At 37.2% G+C, this 18,506-nt stretch overlaps 1 protein-coding gene across 11 annotated transcripts in view; it reads right to left on the bottom strand.

The window, feature by feature from the left end:
- Positions 1-18,506, bottom strand: part of MARCHF6 (membrane associated ring-CH-type finger 6) — a 45,007-nt gene that overhangs the window by 25,150 nt on the left and 1,351 nt on the right. For 2 of the 11 annotated variants that reach the window (XM_061449222.1, XM_061449229.1), the window contains exons 2-8: positions 14,657-14,753; positions 13,719-13,792; positions 7,508-7,651; positions 5,445-5,517; positions 2,334-2,502; positions 678-870; positions 306-367 (exon numbers count right to left, since the gene is read on the bottom strand). In XM_061449222.1, the coding sequence (XP_061305206.1) occupies positions 306-367; positions 678-870; positions 2,334-2,502; positions 5,445-5,517; positions 7,508-7,651; positions 13,719-13,792; positions 14,657-14,753 (812 nt within the window). Of the gene's footprint in view, positions 1-305; positions 368-677; positions 871-2,333; positions 2,503-5,444; positions 5,518-7,507; positions 7,652-13,718; positions 13,793-14,656; positions 14,757-16,655; positions 17,277-18,199; positions 18,382-18,506 lie in introns of those variants that run through there. The other 9 variants (XM_061449221.1, XM_061449223.1, XM_061449226.1 and 6 more) reach the window with 7 other exon arrangements.

Raw genomic sequence — 18,506 nt, 5'->3', positions numbered from 1 at the left:
CAATTCATTTCTAAACCTGACCAAGTTGAAAACTTCAGAAAAGTCTGTGCTTAAAATAAGTCTTGTTTTAAGCTGCTGCTATATTTAAAATCAAAGAAACGCCTTTTGGATAGTTAATAAGTAGCATAATAACATTTGGCTTTTAAATACAATGAGTTTTAGATCACTAAAGCCTCTTGCTGGTAGTTTTCACACTACACAATGGTATCAACATTTACCCCAAATGGATTTTAACACAGCAATACTACAAATAATTTCAAGTATGGGTCTTCATTATTCAATTCAAGAAAATTATTCTTACTCACTCGCTCCCAAGTAAGTTCTTCTGCTGCTCGATCCCATTCCAAAGCATTCCAGTTCATGTCATCTGAGGAAACAATGGCCATTTTTGTAGCTGTTAGACTCACACAAAATAAGATGCAACCACTCCATGCTATGTTTTAAATGAACAAAAAGACTTAAGTGCATAATATTCAACTTGTAACTGCTGACAGCTTTTCTGCAAGCAAATGATCCAGCACTCAAAAGAAATATATGAATTTTACAAAAAACAAGGGTTAATAATAAGCTGAAGTGGGAATTTTCACAGCTTCCTTGAATTATGACAGTTCTGTTTTCGATGCTTTCACTTGTATTTACAAAGAACTAGAACATTACTGTTTTGAGTCACCTGTTACCTTGTGCTCCATTGTTTGCATCTGCTGCATCTTCAACTACAGCATCTTCTTCATCTTCATTATCCTCCTCCTCTTCATCTACTTGTTCTTCTTGAATTTCAGGGTTCTCACCTACAACTGCATTCTCAGCAGCTGGGTTAGCAGGTTGATCCAGCACAGCATTTTCAACACCTCCATTGACAACAGCCTGAGCCTGCAGAAACAGGATTTAGTATTCAGTTAAATTGATCAACCTCACTCCGTACACTTATTCTGCGTATAGAAAAAATAAAGAGTATTTTAAAAAATTTTATTAATGTCTTTTTTTTTAGACAAACATTAAATTTGGGACTACTAAACCTTTTAAAAGGGGAAGATAAAAATCAGACTTCTTCCCAGAAAGCTGAGACTGGAAAGACCCTTTAAGGATCATCTAAGTCAATCCAACCCAAAGAATGGTCAGCTAGAGCAGGTTGGCTGGTCCTGTTGCAGTTGGCTTTTGACTGTCTCCAGAGATGGATACTTTACAACCTCCCCCAGCAACCTGTTTCAGTAATTGATCACACTTACAGAAAAGGAACAAAATACAACAAAACCCCAATCAAGAAATAAAACACAAACAAACAAAAAAAAAACCAAAACCGGGATCCAGATTGTTCTGGTTGGTTGGTTTTGTTTGTCTGGGGGCTGTTTATTTCTTTGCCTAGGGCATTTTTGGTCTAAATGAAATTTCCTGTGTTTTGATTTGAGCTTACCGTCTGTTGTCCTGTCACTCAATTCTACCAAGAAGACGTTGGCTCTGTCTTCTTTACATCTTTCAATCAGGCATTTATACATACTGGGAAAGTCTACCCCAGCCCTTTTCATGTCCAGGATGAACAGTTACAGCTCTCACAGCCTCTCACAGCATGCCAGATGCTCCAGTCCTTCAACCACTTTTGTTGGCTCTTCACAGCATGCACTCAACTATGCCCATGTCTCTTGTACAAGGGCGAGCCTAAAACTAAATACAGCACTCTAGATGTGATATCACCACTGCTCAAGACAGGGGAGCTCTCTTATGAAAGCTGTCATTGTAATTCAAGGACAACCCAAGCCAGTCATCAAGCTGAGGACCTCCATCTGTCTTTAAAAAACCCTGACATTTATTACAAAAGAAAAAATTCTAATTATTTCCTCCCTATGCACATGCTGCCTATCTCTGCTGCTGCCCAAGAGGGTCCTGTAAGCAGTAAAGCGGTGCTGCATGTGGTTGGGAGATCGGGGGAGGGCAGAGAAGCTTCAACTTCAGAAGTTCCAGCAACACCTCCAACTGCTTTGAAAACAATGAATTGTTACCTCATGAACTACAGAAATACATAAGAAATAAAAACAAAAGCAAGCTGTATCTTCCCTGATTGTGGCTGACAGCTCAGCTTTACAAAATTATCTTAAAAAGTGTAAGGATACAGACATAAGAACGTAAAAACATTACAGTTGGTTTACAAAAACATACTATAACATCCATTAAAATTTTACAGAATTTCAAAAACAGTGATATCACCAAGTTTATACAGGAACACAGGTTCAACTTCTACTAACGTACAAAGAAACCCTGCAGTAAAATAACATTACTGTTGGGTTCTGAGAATGTATTTATTCACAACAGCACTTAACTACTGAGTAGCGAAGTTTTACCTCATTTGGTTGACCAACACCATTGAGTGGCTGTTGCTGATTTTGTTCCAACCATTGTGGTGCTCCTCCATGGACAATCTGTTCACGTAACCAAACAAGGCTGATGAATGCACACAGAGTGCAAGTTACCACAAAACACCCCTGCAAACAGTCAGCCAGCAAGTTCTCCCTGTTAAAAAAAGAAAAACATCCCAAAACAAAACATTAATGACAAATATATTTTGCTAATTTAGTAAATTTAGTCATTGTAACTACCAGAAATATAACCTCCTAGTCCAAATCAACAAATAAACTGGTATTTGTGCAAAAAAAGCTTTATTTACTTATATGTCATAGAATCACAGAATAGTTAGGGTTGGAAAGGACCCTTAAGATCATCTAGTTCCATCCTCCACGCCATGGGCAGGGACAACTCACACTAAACCATACCACCCAAGGCTCGGCCCAACCTGGCTTTGAACATCGCCAGGGATGGAGCATTCACAACCTCCCTGGGCAACCCATTCTAGTGCCTCACCACCCTCACAGTAAAGAACTTCCTCCTTATATAAATCTAAACTTCCCCTGTTTAAGTTTTAACCTGTTACCCCTTGTCCTATCACTACAGTACCTAATGGAGAGTCCATCCCCAGCATCCCTATAGGCCCCTTTCAGATACTGGAAGGCTGCCATGAGGTCTCCACGCAGCCTTCTCTTCTCCAGGCTGAACAGCCCCAACTTTCTCAGCCTGTCTTCATGCAGGAGGTGCTCCAGTCCCCTGATCATCCTCGTGGCCCTCCTCTGGACTTGTTCCAACAGTTCCATGTCCTTTTTATGTTGAGGACACCAGAACTGCACACAATACTCCAGGTGAGGCCTCACAAGAGCAGAGTAGGGGGGGAGGATCACCTCCTTCGACCTGCTGGTCACGCTCCTTTTGATGCAGCCCAGGATATGGTTGGCTTTCTGGGCTGCTGGCTCATGTTCATTTTCTGTTGACCAACACCCCCAAGTCAGAGTAGGGCTGCTCTGACTCTCTTCTCTACCCACCCTGTAGCTGTGCCTGGGATTGCTCTGACCCAGGTGTAGGACCTTGCACTTGTCATGGTTAAACTTCATGAGGTTGGCATCAGTCCAGGTAGATGACATCAACTGCTCTACCCCTGCCCATCAGTTCTGTAGCCCCATCATAGAAGGCCACCAAATTGGTCAGGCAGGATTTCCCCTTAGTGAAGCCATGCTGGCTGTCACCAAGCACCTTGTTTTTCATGTGCCTTAGCATGCCTTCCAGGAGAATCTGCTCCAAGATTTTGCCAGGTACACAGGTGAGACTGACTGGTCTGTATCTAGATGTAATTTTTAATTACTTTTGAGAAATCATGCAAAACCAAGTTTCTTTTAGGAAGGCTGTATATACCTGCGTATAAATGGTTTTAATGCCAAGATAAACACTGATTTGGAACAGATTTCCCTCTCGTATGGTTCGTGAAATTACTGTTTAAACGTAAATACTCCTGCAAAACGGGATTTGACTCAATATGAAAAAAAGCTTCAAGAATAGTTCAGGAAAAACAATCTTCAAAAATAGCAAAGGAAATACAATAGTTGCTAAGTAAATGCTACAGTAAAAGCTCTGTTTCAATGGCTACATGCACAATATCCACTCCACTGAAACATTTAACCTGCTGAGCTACCCTAACCAAAAGAATGGAACTGCAGGGTTTGTCTTCCACAGCTCTATTTCAGGTAGTCTTTACCCCATCTATTATCTCTATACTTTAAAAATCCTCATTTATCAAAACATACATAACTGTAAAGCAGCAGTAAAGTAAAATGCACTTAGCCAACTGAAAGTAGGGTTTCGTGCAATGCAAAGGTACTTAAATTGGCTTAATCAACTCTCATCCCTAATTCCAGGTACCCCCTCCCACTTGTTTCCACCCTTGCACTACTCCTTGACCACAGTGGATTTGCTTAGGGAACTAATTACAGTATGTTCTTTAAAATATGCCACCATAGCATTTTGCCACCCCTAGTCTAGCTCTCAATGCAGCCACACAAACACTTGTGCCTGCACAGCAGAGTGAATACCACAGGGACAGGATGTCTAAAATGAAACGATGCAAAACGCTATTATCATTGACTCTATCAAAGAAATATGTGTCAAAGCACAGCTTCACATGCCATTAAAACCGGACACTAGAGTCCTTTATTTTCTCCCTAGACTACAAAAAAATACAAGAACAGGTGCTAGGTTCAGTTGTTTCAGATTCTTCTCAAAAATCTAAACTTACTGGGAGATAACAGGAAAAACACTGCTACTAATCTCAAGCTAGCGTTTCTCTTTATTAATAAAAAACAATTAACATTACCTGATGTCTCAAATCAAATAGCCCAAGTGAGATGGCTCAGCTGCACAGCACAGGACATTCACTCAAAATTTACTAGATTCTACTCAAACAGTTTCAGTTTCTCATGTTCAAGATAATAAAACAAAGTAAGAACCAGCCTGAAACTTTGTTATGCTGGTATTTATTGTTTTAAGTAAAACTGATTTATAAAAAGACAAAGATAGACAATATTCAATAGCAAGCATATGGTGATTGACTCAAAACTAAGTGTCGGGTAGAAGGAAATTGAGAAGGAAAAAAAAAATTTAAAAAAGTCTCTATCACATAAGAGACCCAGGTGGATAAAAGTAAAAATGTAACAAAGCAAACAGAATTAGCAAAATATATTGCTAATATATTATTAGCAATATATATTAATATCCTACTATGTGGCATCTGAGTCATACTGCAGGAAAATAATTTTTTTTAATTATTAAGTATAATTTTGCAGTGTAAGTTTTCTTGGCTTCAAATACAAAACTTCATTACCTAGGGCCCATTTTTTAAAATCAGCTTTCCATCTCCAAAGATCCTGCATAACAGAACTTCAAAGTAAAATGATTTCTACTGTAATACTTTAGCTACATATCTCGTTTTGCAAAGGGTAACAGACAGCTGCTCACGTAAGATGATGGAAGATAATAAGCACAACTGGAAGAAAGGGGTGCGACATTCCAAAGCAATCATTTTCACAGTAATCAGACGGGAAAAGTTATTTGTATCAAACTGTTTAAGTACTTACGTTGATAGAATATCTAATGGCAGTGTCAGTAGTGAGCTCACAGAGCCAGTAAACAAGCACTTGTAGATACGACCTGCATGTACAAACAGACGCATGGTATAAATTAGATTTTGGTTACAGTTTATTTTTTATTTTTTAACTGGCTTTCTCATGCACTAATGTAAATACACTTTATGTTAACACAACAGCAACAGCATATCATAACCTGCTGGGATTAGGCTGAGGGTATGCACAGATGGATAAATTCCTTTTACTCAACCATATAAGGCACGTACACAATAAAGAAGTGAAATTACCAAAAAAGAACGTGGAATTTATCCTACAATGGGATAACTGCATGATGAGCAAGTTAATCTGGAAGACAAATTTGTTCAACCATACATCTCATTTGGTATGTTTGACAACTTTTATGCTGCACTTTCTTCTTCCAGATATAATGAGAAGAATATCCCTTACGAAACCAGTCTCACAAAATTATGAACCATATGAGAGAAACAGGGAAGGCAAAAGATTACATTAAAAAGCATTTAGGTATTACAGAAAACGAAAGATTACATTACAGGCATTTGAAGTAAGAAGACAAGAATTATACAAAATCAATCCAAGACAGAGACTGACAAATTTCAGAAGTAAATGGATTTTTCAAGGTTTGTTAGACTGAATGAACCTATCACGTTGGATATCATCCTGTGTAAATACATTACCCTTCACAGTATATTAATTCTTAAAGGAATCCACAAACATGGATATATGCGCAACGTTAGAGACAGAAATTAAGACAAAGTAAAAAAAAACCCCACAAAACAAACTGGTCACTTGTAAATCAAAATCATAGATAAGTTATACTGGTTTATTAAACAAGCATTAAAACCCCAAAATGACATTTGTAAGAAAAAAACAAAACAGAACAAAACAAAACAACCTCCCCCCAACTCTTACATAACGATGTAGGTGGTGACTTCTGGTAACATTTCAGTGTTACTGAAGAGCCAGCATCAGGTTTTCAGACAGTTATGAAACATAACTACCTTAATTAAGCTACTGAATATAATTTTGCTGTCCTTCAGAAGCTTTAGAAAGAAAAATGCACAACATTTGCATTTTGAAAGAAAGTGCTAAAAAATCAAGATTCATCTAAAAACCTAAGGAAGAATTTTCAGATCTTTTTTAGTGCTAATTCAATTTGTAAATCTTGTTTTCTCAAGCCCTAGAAAAGTTCCTTTTCTTGCACAGGAAGGAGAGGCAGCAGAAACAGGATCACTTTTTCATAGCTGCCAGTACTGTGCTATTCCCAAACTAAGTCAGTGCCAGCTACAAGTAAAAGCACAGAACATATTGAGAAACTGTCTAGGGAGATGCATGTACTGCCTCAGTACTATTTTGTTAAAGGGGTAATTACTGTTTGGAAAGATGCACTTCCAATCATTTCCTTCACTGAACACTATATCCCTTTTACCTCTTTTTATCTTCTCTATATTTTTAGCTTGTTGAAACATCAATAGTTCTCTTTCCATTTGTTTTTGAAAAGTAAATTTCAAACTGAATACTACAGTAGTTTAAACACGTGCTCTTTTTCTACTGAATTCCTTTAGTACTCATAGTTCTTTATTTCAGTTTTTTTTTTTAAGAGGAGCTTTACTAATCAATTTATGTATGACTGTAAAGGGATTTTGGGTTTCATACTAAAAAGTAAAAATAAATACTGCACTTTGATTTATAGATAGTTAGAAAAACCAGGACAATTCTTCTATCCTATTAAATGGTATAAAATAAAAAGGTCCATGAAATAAGATAACTGAAAAGAGGCATTTTATTGGAATAAGAAGTTTTAAAGCCCTTTTATGCATTTTCTTCTACCTCTTAACACCTTCCTGGCATTGCACTACTGGCGTAAGAGTCAAGCAGCTAGAACTTCCAAGCAATACATAAGTGAAATAATGTCTTCAAACTTAAGATTTATTATTTTTTTAATAAACCAACAATGACCTCACAAAACTTTGCTGCAGGAAGCGGCGTATTTTCCTGCCTGCAAGACTATTACAGTACAAAAAATTAATACTTACATGCAGTAAGAGGTACTACTCCCAACCATGCAAAGGCCACAAGTGTATAATGAAACCAGTATCGTATTGCTGTGCCAATACTTGTAACCAGTCCAGCAAAGATGTCTTGGATTGGAAGCCGTGAAGGCATATCTGGGGAATAAACTGTGTAGAAAATGCACTTATGAAACAGTTCTTCCTTTATAAGAAGCATTTATGTAAAATTCCTGCCAACTACAAAATGCTCGTGTTTGGCAAAAGCTTACTAGAAGAATAAGCACATTTTACAGATTCCCAAGAGATGACCCCAAACAAACAACAGAAAAAACTTCACATGATACATTTGTTACATTGTGTACTGAGTGGAAGGAGAAAATTAATAAACTCCATGCTAGTTCTTGACTTGGAGAAGTTTTCTTAATAGCTTTATCAACTGGAAACTGATTATCTCAAAATAAGCTCAAGCCTGCAAGAAAAAGCAGATTCTAAATTCAGCAGCCCTCCTACTCTGCAGTACCTCAAAGATATCCCTGTCTGTTATTCATAAACTTAGTTCAAGGAAAGAGTACAAGGAACAAGAACAATTAGCAGTTTTGTATACTGACAATCTGTTTGTATTAAGTAACTTAGATTCCTACCTGCTATCCAACAGCACAAAATAAAAAAAAAAGGGGAAAATGAGAGCACCTCACAGACAGGAAAACAGAAGGTAACCAAGTATTTACAGACCTTGAAATTCACATAGAATGCCTTTTACTTTCAACAGATATCTATTTCATATCATGCAAGACTTCTTTAAAGGTCACTCCTATTACAGAACACAATGCAAATCTCTCAGCCACTACATTTTCATAATAGTGTATTTTCACAACTTTTAAATTCAACACCTATATATTACATAAACCTGTCCTTACTCAAAAGCCAAGAAAAACAGTGACAGAGTTTCTTCTTTTGCAAACAATTAGAAAACATTTATCTCTAATGATTACATTACATTTCATTACATTTCAATCACAGATTTGAATAAAGAAGATAAACTACAGTTAGAAGTTGCACAAAGACATTGCTGCCTGGATATTTAAGTTATGTTGAAAACAGCTGAGCTTGAAGACTTTCACCCATTTAATTAACGGACTACTTTTCAAAAAGAAAGAAAAAAAATCACATGCTTGTAACTACATAAAGAAATGTAAGTTTTTTAAGAATGACTAGAGAAAAGTTTTCCTTCCCTCTCATGGACAACCCTTTGAAGTCTGAGAAATACTGCTTCATACAACCCACTTGCATCCCCTCATTTTCTCTAATGAACATCTTTACTATCTTTACCTACACTCCTAACCATTTACTAATCTCAGAGAGTAAGCTTCTGTAGGATAAAAAAAAACCTCTCTTTTCTCTCCAGGGATATTTCCCATAGTTTCTGTATTGTAAAAAAACCCTCAAGAACATAGAGAAGTAGTATCAACGTGCATAAGTAGTCAAAGAATGTGGAGAGATTGGTGCATTTCAACATGTGGATTATATTTGACACAAATTAACAACAAAACAGTAACCGTAACGCAAACAGTAACTTGTTTTAAATTTCAAAGGTTCTCAGTTGTCAGGTAACTGGCAAGGAACTGGAATTTATAAAAAAGAGGGCTACAAACATAGCGCTAGGGAAGTGTAGCTGTGAGAACATAAAGCAGTAAAAGAAAGCAGGACAGAAACATGTTTTGACACTATCTACCAAGTTACTATTTTCTTATTACAAAAATGGATTTAGTATACAATTTGGCAGTATTATAGAAAATGCCAACTGAAACAAAACTGTACTCAGCAGACACTCAAGAGGCTTATTTTTTCCATTTTACAAAAATGTGTTTTACTCAACACTTTGGAACTTTAACAGAGCCTACAAGGAAAACATTAACTTTGCATTAATCATTTATTTATTAGGGAAAAGCTGGGATGGTTTAAAGTTTTGTTTGGTGTTTTTTTTTTTTTTAGAAAAATGCATATTTCAGGAATTACTCAACACTTACACAGGGGATTGTAGAAAATGGATGCTCAACTCAGGAAAACTGAAGTGGTTGTAAATTTTAGCACCTCTACATACTCACTCTTCTAAGGCTTTAGGATTACAACTGAACATTCAAATAAATGCACAGCACATCTACTACTCAGAGAAGACAAGCTGCCACAGTGCAACTGCATCCTATTTCATGTCTCACTCTTTTCCCATTCAAGTCCACCTATTTACTTCCCATAACCTGAATGGGTGCATACCTAGCGTGGAAGAAAGTAAAACATCTTTCTTTGATTAGGTAAAACATTTAGCCTACTTCACAGAATCTCCATACTTAAAGAGTCCTCTTACCCATAAATTTGCTATTCACTATTACACTTGCAAGCCATTTAGAAGCCACCTCCCTCATCCATGTGCACTGATCATGAAATAAGAATCACAGAACAGGTAGGGTTGGAAACAACCTTAAGAACACCCAGTTCCAACCCCCCTGCCATGGGCAGGGACACCTCACAATAATGTGAGGTGTCACCCAAGGTTCTGTCCAACCTGGCCATGAACACTGCCAGGAATGGAACATTCACAGCTTCCCTGGGCAAACCATTCCAGACTGTGTAACTCAGAAGCAAAACTTTGTGTTTTATAAATGATGGATTAAAGCAGTGGTTTGGTAAAACAGGGGTTGTGAGTTACTCTTTAGGCTGGATAAGATGATCTGCAAAAGACCCTTCCAACACGAATCATTCTATGTTTCTGTTTCACACTTTTGAGACATATACAGACTTTGCTGCAGACTTCTAAGGTAAAGGAAAAAAATGCCACCCCTTCTCATGCAAGCCATGGATCTAATAAAACATATGACATGACACTTGAATGTATCTCACCTGCATGTTTACCCTACACCCTGAATCTGGCAGCAGACATGCTGAATTCTGTGCCAGCATGTAGTATTTTCTTTCAGAAGTTTGGTTTTCCAAACTACAGTTTCTAGAAATGCTGACGCTATGGGCTACTGTATTAAAGTTTGTCAAAATGAACAAGTAAAAAAAAAAAATCAGCCCATTATATTTGTCAATAAAATCTTAATTACTTCAAATAACAAGCCCAAGAAAATGGGTCACTTAGTATAATTACATACCTTCCTACAGATAGTTTTGTACAAAATTAAAGATCCAAACGCTTGGAACTTAATGAAGTCTACAAACAACATGCAATTACTAAGGGCTGGTTTTTGCACAAGTTTCTTAAAAATACAAACATATAATTTAATAATTTACAATTATTTCAGAGAGCTACTAATTTTTCTTTGCCTTTAAATCTGTGAACCATGAACACTTTCATATTAAGCTAGATAGGTTAGTCACATCCAAAAGGCTTTAAAGATGATCAATAAAAGTATCAAGGCTTATGGCTTAATAAAAAACACAAAACAACCCCAAACAACAACCGTAAGTATTTAATGTGGAGAATCTCAGTATGCCATAGGATAGTTTAGGAGTCCAATCAATCCAAATGATCAAAGGAACAAACAGTTCCCAATCCAACAAACTTTCCTATTAACTATTACATGCGAACAAAGGTGGCAAATAACAAGAAAGAGGAAGAACAGTAACAAAACAGGATTACAGCAATACAGTTAGGTCCAAATACATGCAACCCTTGAACTAGGAACAATGCATGCATAAATCAAAAGCTTATTATAAAATAATTTATAAACTGAAGAGTAGCCTACCCATGTACCCTCCTTCTATTTTACAATCTTTGTTACTAGCTATGTTTGTGACATCATAATGACCACTTAGGAAGCAGAGAAATAAACCCCAATCCCCAAAGATCAGGCTAGTCTACCTCCATATTTGTGTTTTTAAAAATATTTATGTTACTGTTACCTTCTACAGAAAAGAGAAGTTTTGAAAACTATCTTCTCTTGGGAAATGCAGTCTTTCACTGGTGAGTGCTTACGAACATTTAGTGTAGCATCAAGAAAAGTGCACCCTAGCACATGACAAAAGAAAGTGCATGTGTAGGGAGGAAAAGAATACACAGTAGCTGGCTCTTTAAAAACTCAGAAAGAAAACATCCAGGTTAAAAAGGAACAATCACTTTTTAAAACAGCTGTATGAATTCGTAACTGGAGAACTGCAGAAAATGAGTATTTAAAACATGAATTTAGCTTCAAAGTGTGCATTTGAAAATAGAGTCATTAGCCTACATGACTAAACATTTTGAGAGAATGGTGCTATTATCCAGAAGAAAAATCAGTTCCTTTGTACTCCTGCCAAGACGCAAGTTGAACCTTCTACTCTTTCCTTCCTCTACAAACAGTAACTAACTTTGTAGCTCAGGTGCTAAAGAAGTCACAAGATGTTACAAAACTTAAAGAATATATGCCCTAGGAATATTTTATGAACACTCCATATGCAAAAAGTTATGCTAGCAAAGGAGCCTTTTTGACAGGATGACAGCAACAGCCTTAACAAGAAAACCAAGCTAAACTAAAAGAGGAGGTGCTGCTGTTACTGCACTATTATTCTCTGCACTCTTACTGCACGTCTGTTGAAGCACAGATTCTAATTATATACATGTGTTTATGCAACCACATCCTGTGGAGAATTATATCTGAAAGTGATTTAAACATGACATGGTTATAGACCAGATCCACCTTCGTTCTGGATGACTGGCACATACATCAATCCTGCCTCTGCCTTATCGTTCTCTCCCCAGCACCAGTGACTCTTTCCCAGCTCCGGCAAAGAGACCCAGCTTCCAGACAGCACATCCACATTAGAGTCCAAATAAAGAAGGGTAAGAGAAACTAAGGACACTGTAACTGCATGAGTGCTGGGCATGAGGGAAACAATGAAACAAGAAGCGCTGGGTAGAGAGGGCTGGAGGAATCTGTGCTAGATACCTGACATACGCTACTGTGTGCAGCCTGGCAGAAAAGAAAAACAAACCAACCAAACCACACTGTGCAATGTGCAATGGGAAGAAGAAAACATTACCAGCTGAAGGTGCTCAGCCTGGGGAGTGGCCAGTGTGTGACAGGAGGATAAGACGACCTTTGCTAGAGGCTGAATGTGGAGGAAGTGCTTTATTACACAGTGAAGAAAAAGGTTCACTTACTATCAATTTCAAGGCTCCTCTGACAAATGCTAACTTGTTAAAACCACAGTAATTCAATTACGTTTTCTCATATGTCCATAAACTGCAGCTACATTACAAGCTGTGCTACCAACAGCTGTGTCAGGCAAGGATTAAACTTCTGCAGGAACATTTCTGTTGATAAGGACAGTGAACAAGCTTTCTAGTGCAAATAGTAACACACATATAAAGCGCATTTCAATTAGAGCTTCATGTCCTCTTTTTTCTCAAGACATGAACAGTGCAGATACTCAACAGTTTTTTTTTTTTAAATACATGTCTGCACCATGAAGAATTGAGCTCAGCAGCTGCGAAGAATAAATTGGCACAAATAGATTTAATGAGAAAAACAGGTATACAAGAACCGCTTTACCTGTTCAACAGGCAGTAAGTTGGCAATACTAAATAACGAGCCTAGCCTGCCACCAAGCCAAATGACCTAATTTATTTCTACTACTATCTGTTAGAATGTAATTAAGAATCCTCTGGGAACTACATAAAGATACCGCTGTTCACCATAAGCTGCGTAACTTACTTAGTTGAATCTAACATAACAAGTGATGCAATATTGGACATTTACTATATTTTGACTGAAATACAAGTGGAGCATTTTTTTGCATTATCTGTCAAGATCATTTGAATCTAAACTGACAGAGAAGTCAGGTGGTAGTGTTGCAGATGGATAGTTCAAAGGCAACTAACAAATGTTTTTCAAATTCAAATTTTGCTGTGGTTTCACCCTAACATTCAAACTTTCAAATACTCAAAATTTATCAATGAAGCTGAAAACATGACATATGCTGTAATGTTGGCAACAAAAGAATGGGACTGAAGCAGTCACAAAAGGTGCAGAACAACACTTTTTTTATGGCTCATGTAAGATTATAAAAGACCAGATTATCCATTATTTAAACAATTCACAGTCTGCAATAATATGCATAGGAACTGCAATTCAAACAAGAATATATGTTAAAATGCAAGTTTAGATCTACCATGCTGAGTGAAAAAGTAAACATTTCACATATACTAAGAAAAAAATAACAAAAGAAATTAAAAAAATAGGAGCAGTAAAACACTTACTTGGTGTGAAAGCAAATCTGTGCTTACATAATTCACAGTATTCTTTTCTGCTGTGTTTAAGCCACTGAACTAAGCTGCAATAAAAAGTGATCATATTAACACATGCTATTACATCTCCTGCTTTACCCCTCCCCCTTAAGGAAAACACAGTAATTCTCTGTTTTCAAACATAAATCAGGCTACTTGTACTATCAAGCAGGACTTCAATCAGCACACTTATTAACGCCATTTAGGCCATCAAGTAAGTTTCGCAAAGTTATAGAGATAAGCTGACTATGAGAAATAGCAATTCCTCAAGTCCATCACTTTATTTATTGATAAAGTACATTCTTGGAGTATGTTATTAAAAAGGCTAATAAACTGAAACATATCCCAGCATGGACACAAACAAGTGACACTATTCCTTATAAATACTTTGAGATGACACATATATGCACACAGCTAAGATTTAGAACTCTTCTATTTGCAAAAGAATGGCTATTAAAATACCTTCAAAAGGAATGTGTGCTTTAGGCCACAATTACTGTTTTCACTCCAGCTAATTTCTTTGATCAAACACACACCTCAAAATGATCCGAAAGTACTATGGTATTTTTATTTCTTGCTATGAGGTTAGTTGTTCTTTTTATTCACAACTAGAATTGGGCAGAAAATGCCCCAGCATACTGACTTTTCTGCTCAGTTTTCATAAAGCTGACATATGAGCAGAACTGTAGTCCTAAACACAAACAATTGTCAGTACTTCCTTTTCACGTAAAATCACTAAATTCTTTGTGAACTGTAATGAACCATCAAATAAAAAAACATCAAACCCCTAACACTTCTGGCAAAACCTGGATTTTCTTACTAGCTAACCTGAAGACTTAGGATGTATTGGTTTGAGAAACACGTGTTTTATTAACAACAAATAATTAAAACCCCACAAAGACAGAACTCACCATTCCTGATGAATAAATTTAATACTCCCAGTACACACACATGGATGATAGAGAGGTTTCTCAGGAGTTCCTTCAGACCGACAGACTCTGCATATATCTGCTGACAAGGACACAAAGCTTATTACACTGCTGCTTAAAGAAGTAAAATTTACAAGACAAATTATACAGTTAAATTCCAGAAGCTTTGCCATGTAGCAAAATCAAACTAGAATACATTGAAAGAGGATGAAAGAGATTTCATCTGAAGCAGGACATGAAGTCTAAGAGATCACCAAAAAAAGCAAGAAAAATATTATCTGCCCGTTTGCATTATTAAAAAAAAAAAAAACCACACCAAAACCAACCAACCAAAACCTCAGAACAGTGTATTTTTACGATTTCTAGGAAATAAATACAGTAAAACTCCACACAGAAGTGCTCTTTGCCTAAAAACGTTATTGCTAAACAAACATAAGTGTTAAGGATAATCTTCCAGCAAGCAGAGACTTTAAAATGGAAAAAAAATCATTTACGTTTTGGACAACTTAAATGAAGACTGAGCAGATGAGATTTACTAACCCTAACAATGACTTAGACATGCCACTTGCTACTCTTGAACCTAACATGGATGGTCCTTGGTGCTCCTGATTAAGGGAAAAAAATAATCCATCAAAATAAACAGAAACAGGTATTCTGTGAGTATTAAGTTTACTCCAGTTGAATAAGGCCATCCATTTAGCAATCTACAGTCTAGTCACAAAAGGAAAGACATTTTCCACTTCTTATTTCATGATTTCAATTTCATTAATATTCCAGTAAGTCCGACACCTTCTTTATTCTATTTTTTTTTGACATTTTCTTACACCAAAGTGTGCAAAATGTTTTATGGACAAAAATAATGAGTGTAAACCTCTCCCTCTAAAGAACAGATGGTATTTTAATACCACTCAGTTATCCAGAGCATTTAAATACACAACTAAATATAAATAGAAAACAAGTTCTTGATTTCACAGAATCATAGACAAGTTTGGGTTGGAAGTGACATTAAAGATCATCTAATTCACACCCCCTGCCACAGGTAGAGACACCTTCCACCAGACCAGGCTGCTTAAAGCTCATCCAGCCTGGCCTTGAACACTTCCAGGGATGGGCATCCACAGCTTGTCTGAGTAAATTTACTTATGGAGAAACGGTATCTTCCCTTCACTACTTCTTTTACTTCTATTAAGAAAATGAACATAATCCATCTATTTTTAGAGAAGATTTTAAGTTCAGGATTTTCTCTTTTGTAAATTACTTCTCTATCAACCACCATCCAGCAAACCTGCATCACTGTAACATGCAGAAACTGTAACACATCAGAGACCCTCATTAGTAAATTACCAGCTTAAAGTACTGATGTAAGAATATTGAAAATACGTAGTTCCAAGTGTGAATCACTTATCTTTGTTCTTGGTTGAAAGAGGCACTGGAACAGGTTGCCCAGGGAGGTTGTGAATGCTCCATCCCTGGCAGTGTTCAAGACCAGGTTGGATGAGGCCTTGGGTGATATGATTTAGCGTAAGGTGTCCCTGCCCATGGCAGGGGGGTTGGAACTAGATGATCTTAAGGTCCTTTCCAACCCTGATTATTCTATGATTCTAAGTTAATGTTTTTTTTTACAAGAACTTCCAAAAGATACCAAACATTCAAATGTGAATATTCTTCTATATCCATAGTCTGCACAGTATTAGTTTCTACACAAAAAGTGTAAGAATTTAAATGATTCTAAAGTAAAAATATAATTTTCTATTTATAAAAAAGAGATTTAAATTTATTTGTATATGCCAACCCCCCCGAATTAACAAAAACATGTATTCAGTACCACATTAAAGATGCTACAAAGAGACATAAAAGAGTACTTCTGTCGCAGCCATACTGGGCAATGACATATCGCTGCAAACATCAAGAGCCCCTGGTTTCTCTGAGGACAAGGCCGACCAGACCCACTACTCCAACTAATGAATTATTTTTTTGCCACAGAGAGTATTTCCAAATGGCTGCTCAGGACAGGCCTCTTCATCTGAGAGGCAGGACCCACCCACCGACTGCAGCATGCCCACCTTTCTCCGGCATTTCCTCCAACAGAGCTATTTCAACTACAGCAAGTTGACAACTTTGTACACTGGATAAGCCTCATAAAGGGTCAAACAAGCACAAGAGAGGATGTGAAACCGCTGCTCTAAGAACACTCTCTGGCATGAAAGACAGTAAGTTAAGAGCACACTGCTCTCTGGAAGAGCCCCAGAGATCTCTGAACCCAGTCATTAATGGTCTGTTGGCTTCCACAGCAGTTCGCTTATCCTCAAGACTGCTAAGAAGAAAAAATGTAATTTACTGAAAGCAAATTAATTCTTTCTTTGGAAAAGGTTTTCTTCTGCTAGCTTACTAAAATAAGTTAAACCTACATTTTATTTTTTCAAAGGATATGAGACTTTCTAGATATTCCCACTTGTTTTATAAATCCAAATAAACATATTATGAGTTTAACAATCTGGACTGTTAAGCAGCTGGTATCTTCAAACCGATAAACATTGCTGAGGGCCAAAATGTAAAGCTACTTATGACCTACTGTCACATTCAGAGGGAATTCCACTGCGTCATACACGCTGTTTTTCCACTTGCACAGACGCTTTGTGCCCTGTCCTTCATGTATGTGTTTTGGAAAGAATGACCTTGGGTAATAGCTCTTTTTTGTTCCCCCAGAGAGCAATTCTCTATCACCTCCCTAACTGAATGTTCACTGAGGTAGCATTCAAAAGTGGAGATTATGTTGTTATTTTGCAACAAACTGATTTAACTAGAAAGAAACAGAAGCACCTCTCAGCAAAACCTGGTATCTGTCCCTTTCAGGTTCTAGAGAAGAAACAACCATTCTGAGGTGAAGCTGCTGCTTTGATCTAGCCTTTATTACCCTCCACAGCCTCTCTTATCTGAGCTCTCACCATCCAGTCACATTTTCTAGCTCCACAATGTAATTCAGTAAAGCACAAAATCCATCAGAAACACAACGATCGTAATGTCGTTAGTGGGCTATCAACAGCTAAGGAAGTGCATCTGACACTGCGACAAAAGTTCAGGCACACACCAACACCAGAGCAGGTACTTCCTCTTCCTTAAGGCACAAACAGTCTTTTCTGCTACTCTTGTTTAGAGCTTTATAACCTTGGGAAGCCTCTTCAGCATCCTGGCAAGTGTTGTGAAATTCTAATAGTGGGAACTGAAGTCTGAAACTGTAGAAGTTGTAACATTCTTGTGGTATTTATGGAAAGCGAGTGTATATATAGACTACTTACTTTCATGCTACTATTCAGAGCTTTCAAGGGTAACATTGATAAGGCTATGAAATGGTATCTGAGACTACATGTATATGTATTTGTGTGTTTTTTAATATATATATATAAATGAGACAATGCCTTTAGATACAACAGCCCTCTCTACTTTCTCTTCATTATCACTGTTAATAACAGCTCGTAACAAGGTACAGAGATAGTGTCTGAATGAAATCCACCAAGATGGATTCACCAACTACTGGAGTGGTGGGAACTCAGCCGGACATTTCCAAGAAACCACAGTTTGCAACAGTCCAGGTTTTTCAGGCAACTGCGGGCCAAGCAATCAAAGCTTCAGGTTGTTAATTTCACCACTGCGAGCAACTGTTGGCGTACTGAGGCAGGCCAAGGTTGCAGCAAGCAGTCTGAAAAGTTGTTAGATATTAAACACACTAATTTAATAAATATTAGTTTGGATAAGCACAAAAGATATCTACAGCACAACCCAGGTGCCGTCTTTCTTCATCCAGTGTTTCATGGTTTTGCATTCTCTTTAGCTT

The sequence above is a fragment of the Pezoporus flaviventris genome, unplaced genomic scaffold (genome assembly GCF_033815535.1).
Source record: "Pezoporus flaviventris isolate CSIRO_AGI_PZ_B2104156 unplaced genomic scaffold, CSIRO_AGI_Pfla_v1 ptg000007l, whole genome shotgun sequence".
NCBI lineage: Eukaryota > Metazoa > Chordata > Aves > Psittaciformes > Psittacidae > Pezoporus > Pezoporus flaviventris.
Note: the sequence above shows the minus strand (reverse complement) of the source record. Positions and strands in the feature narration are given on the sequence as shown.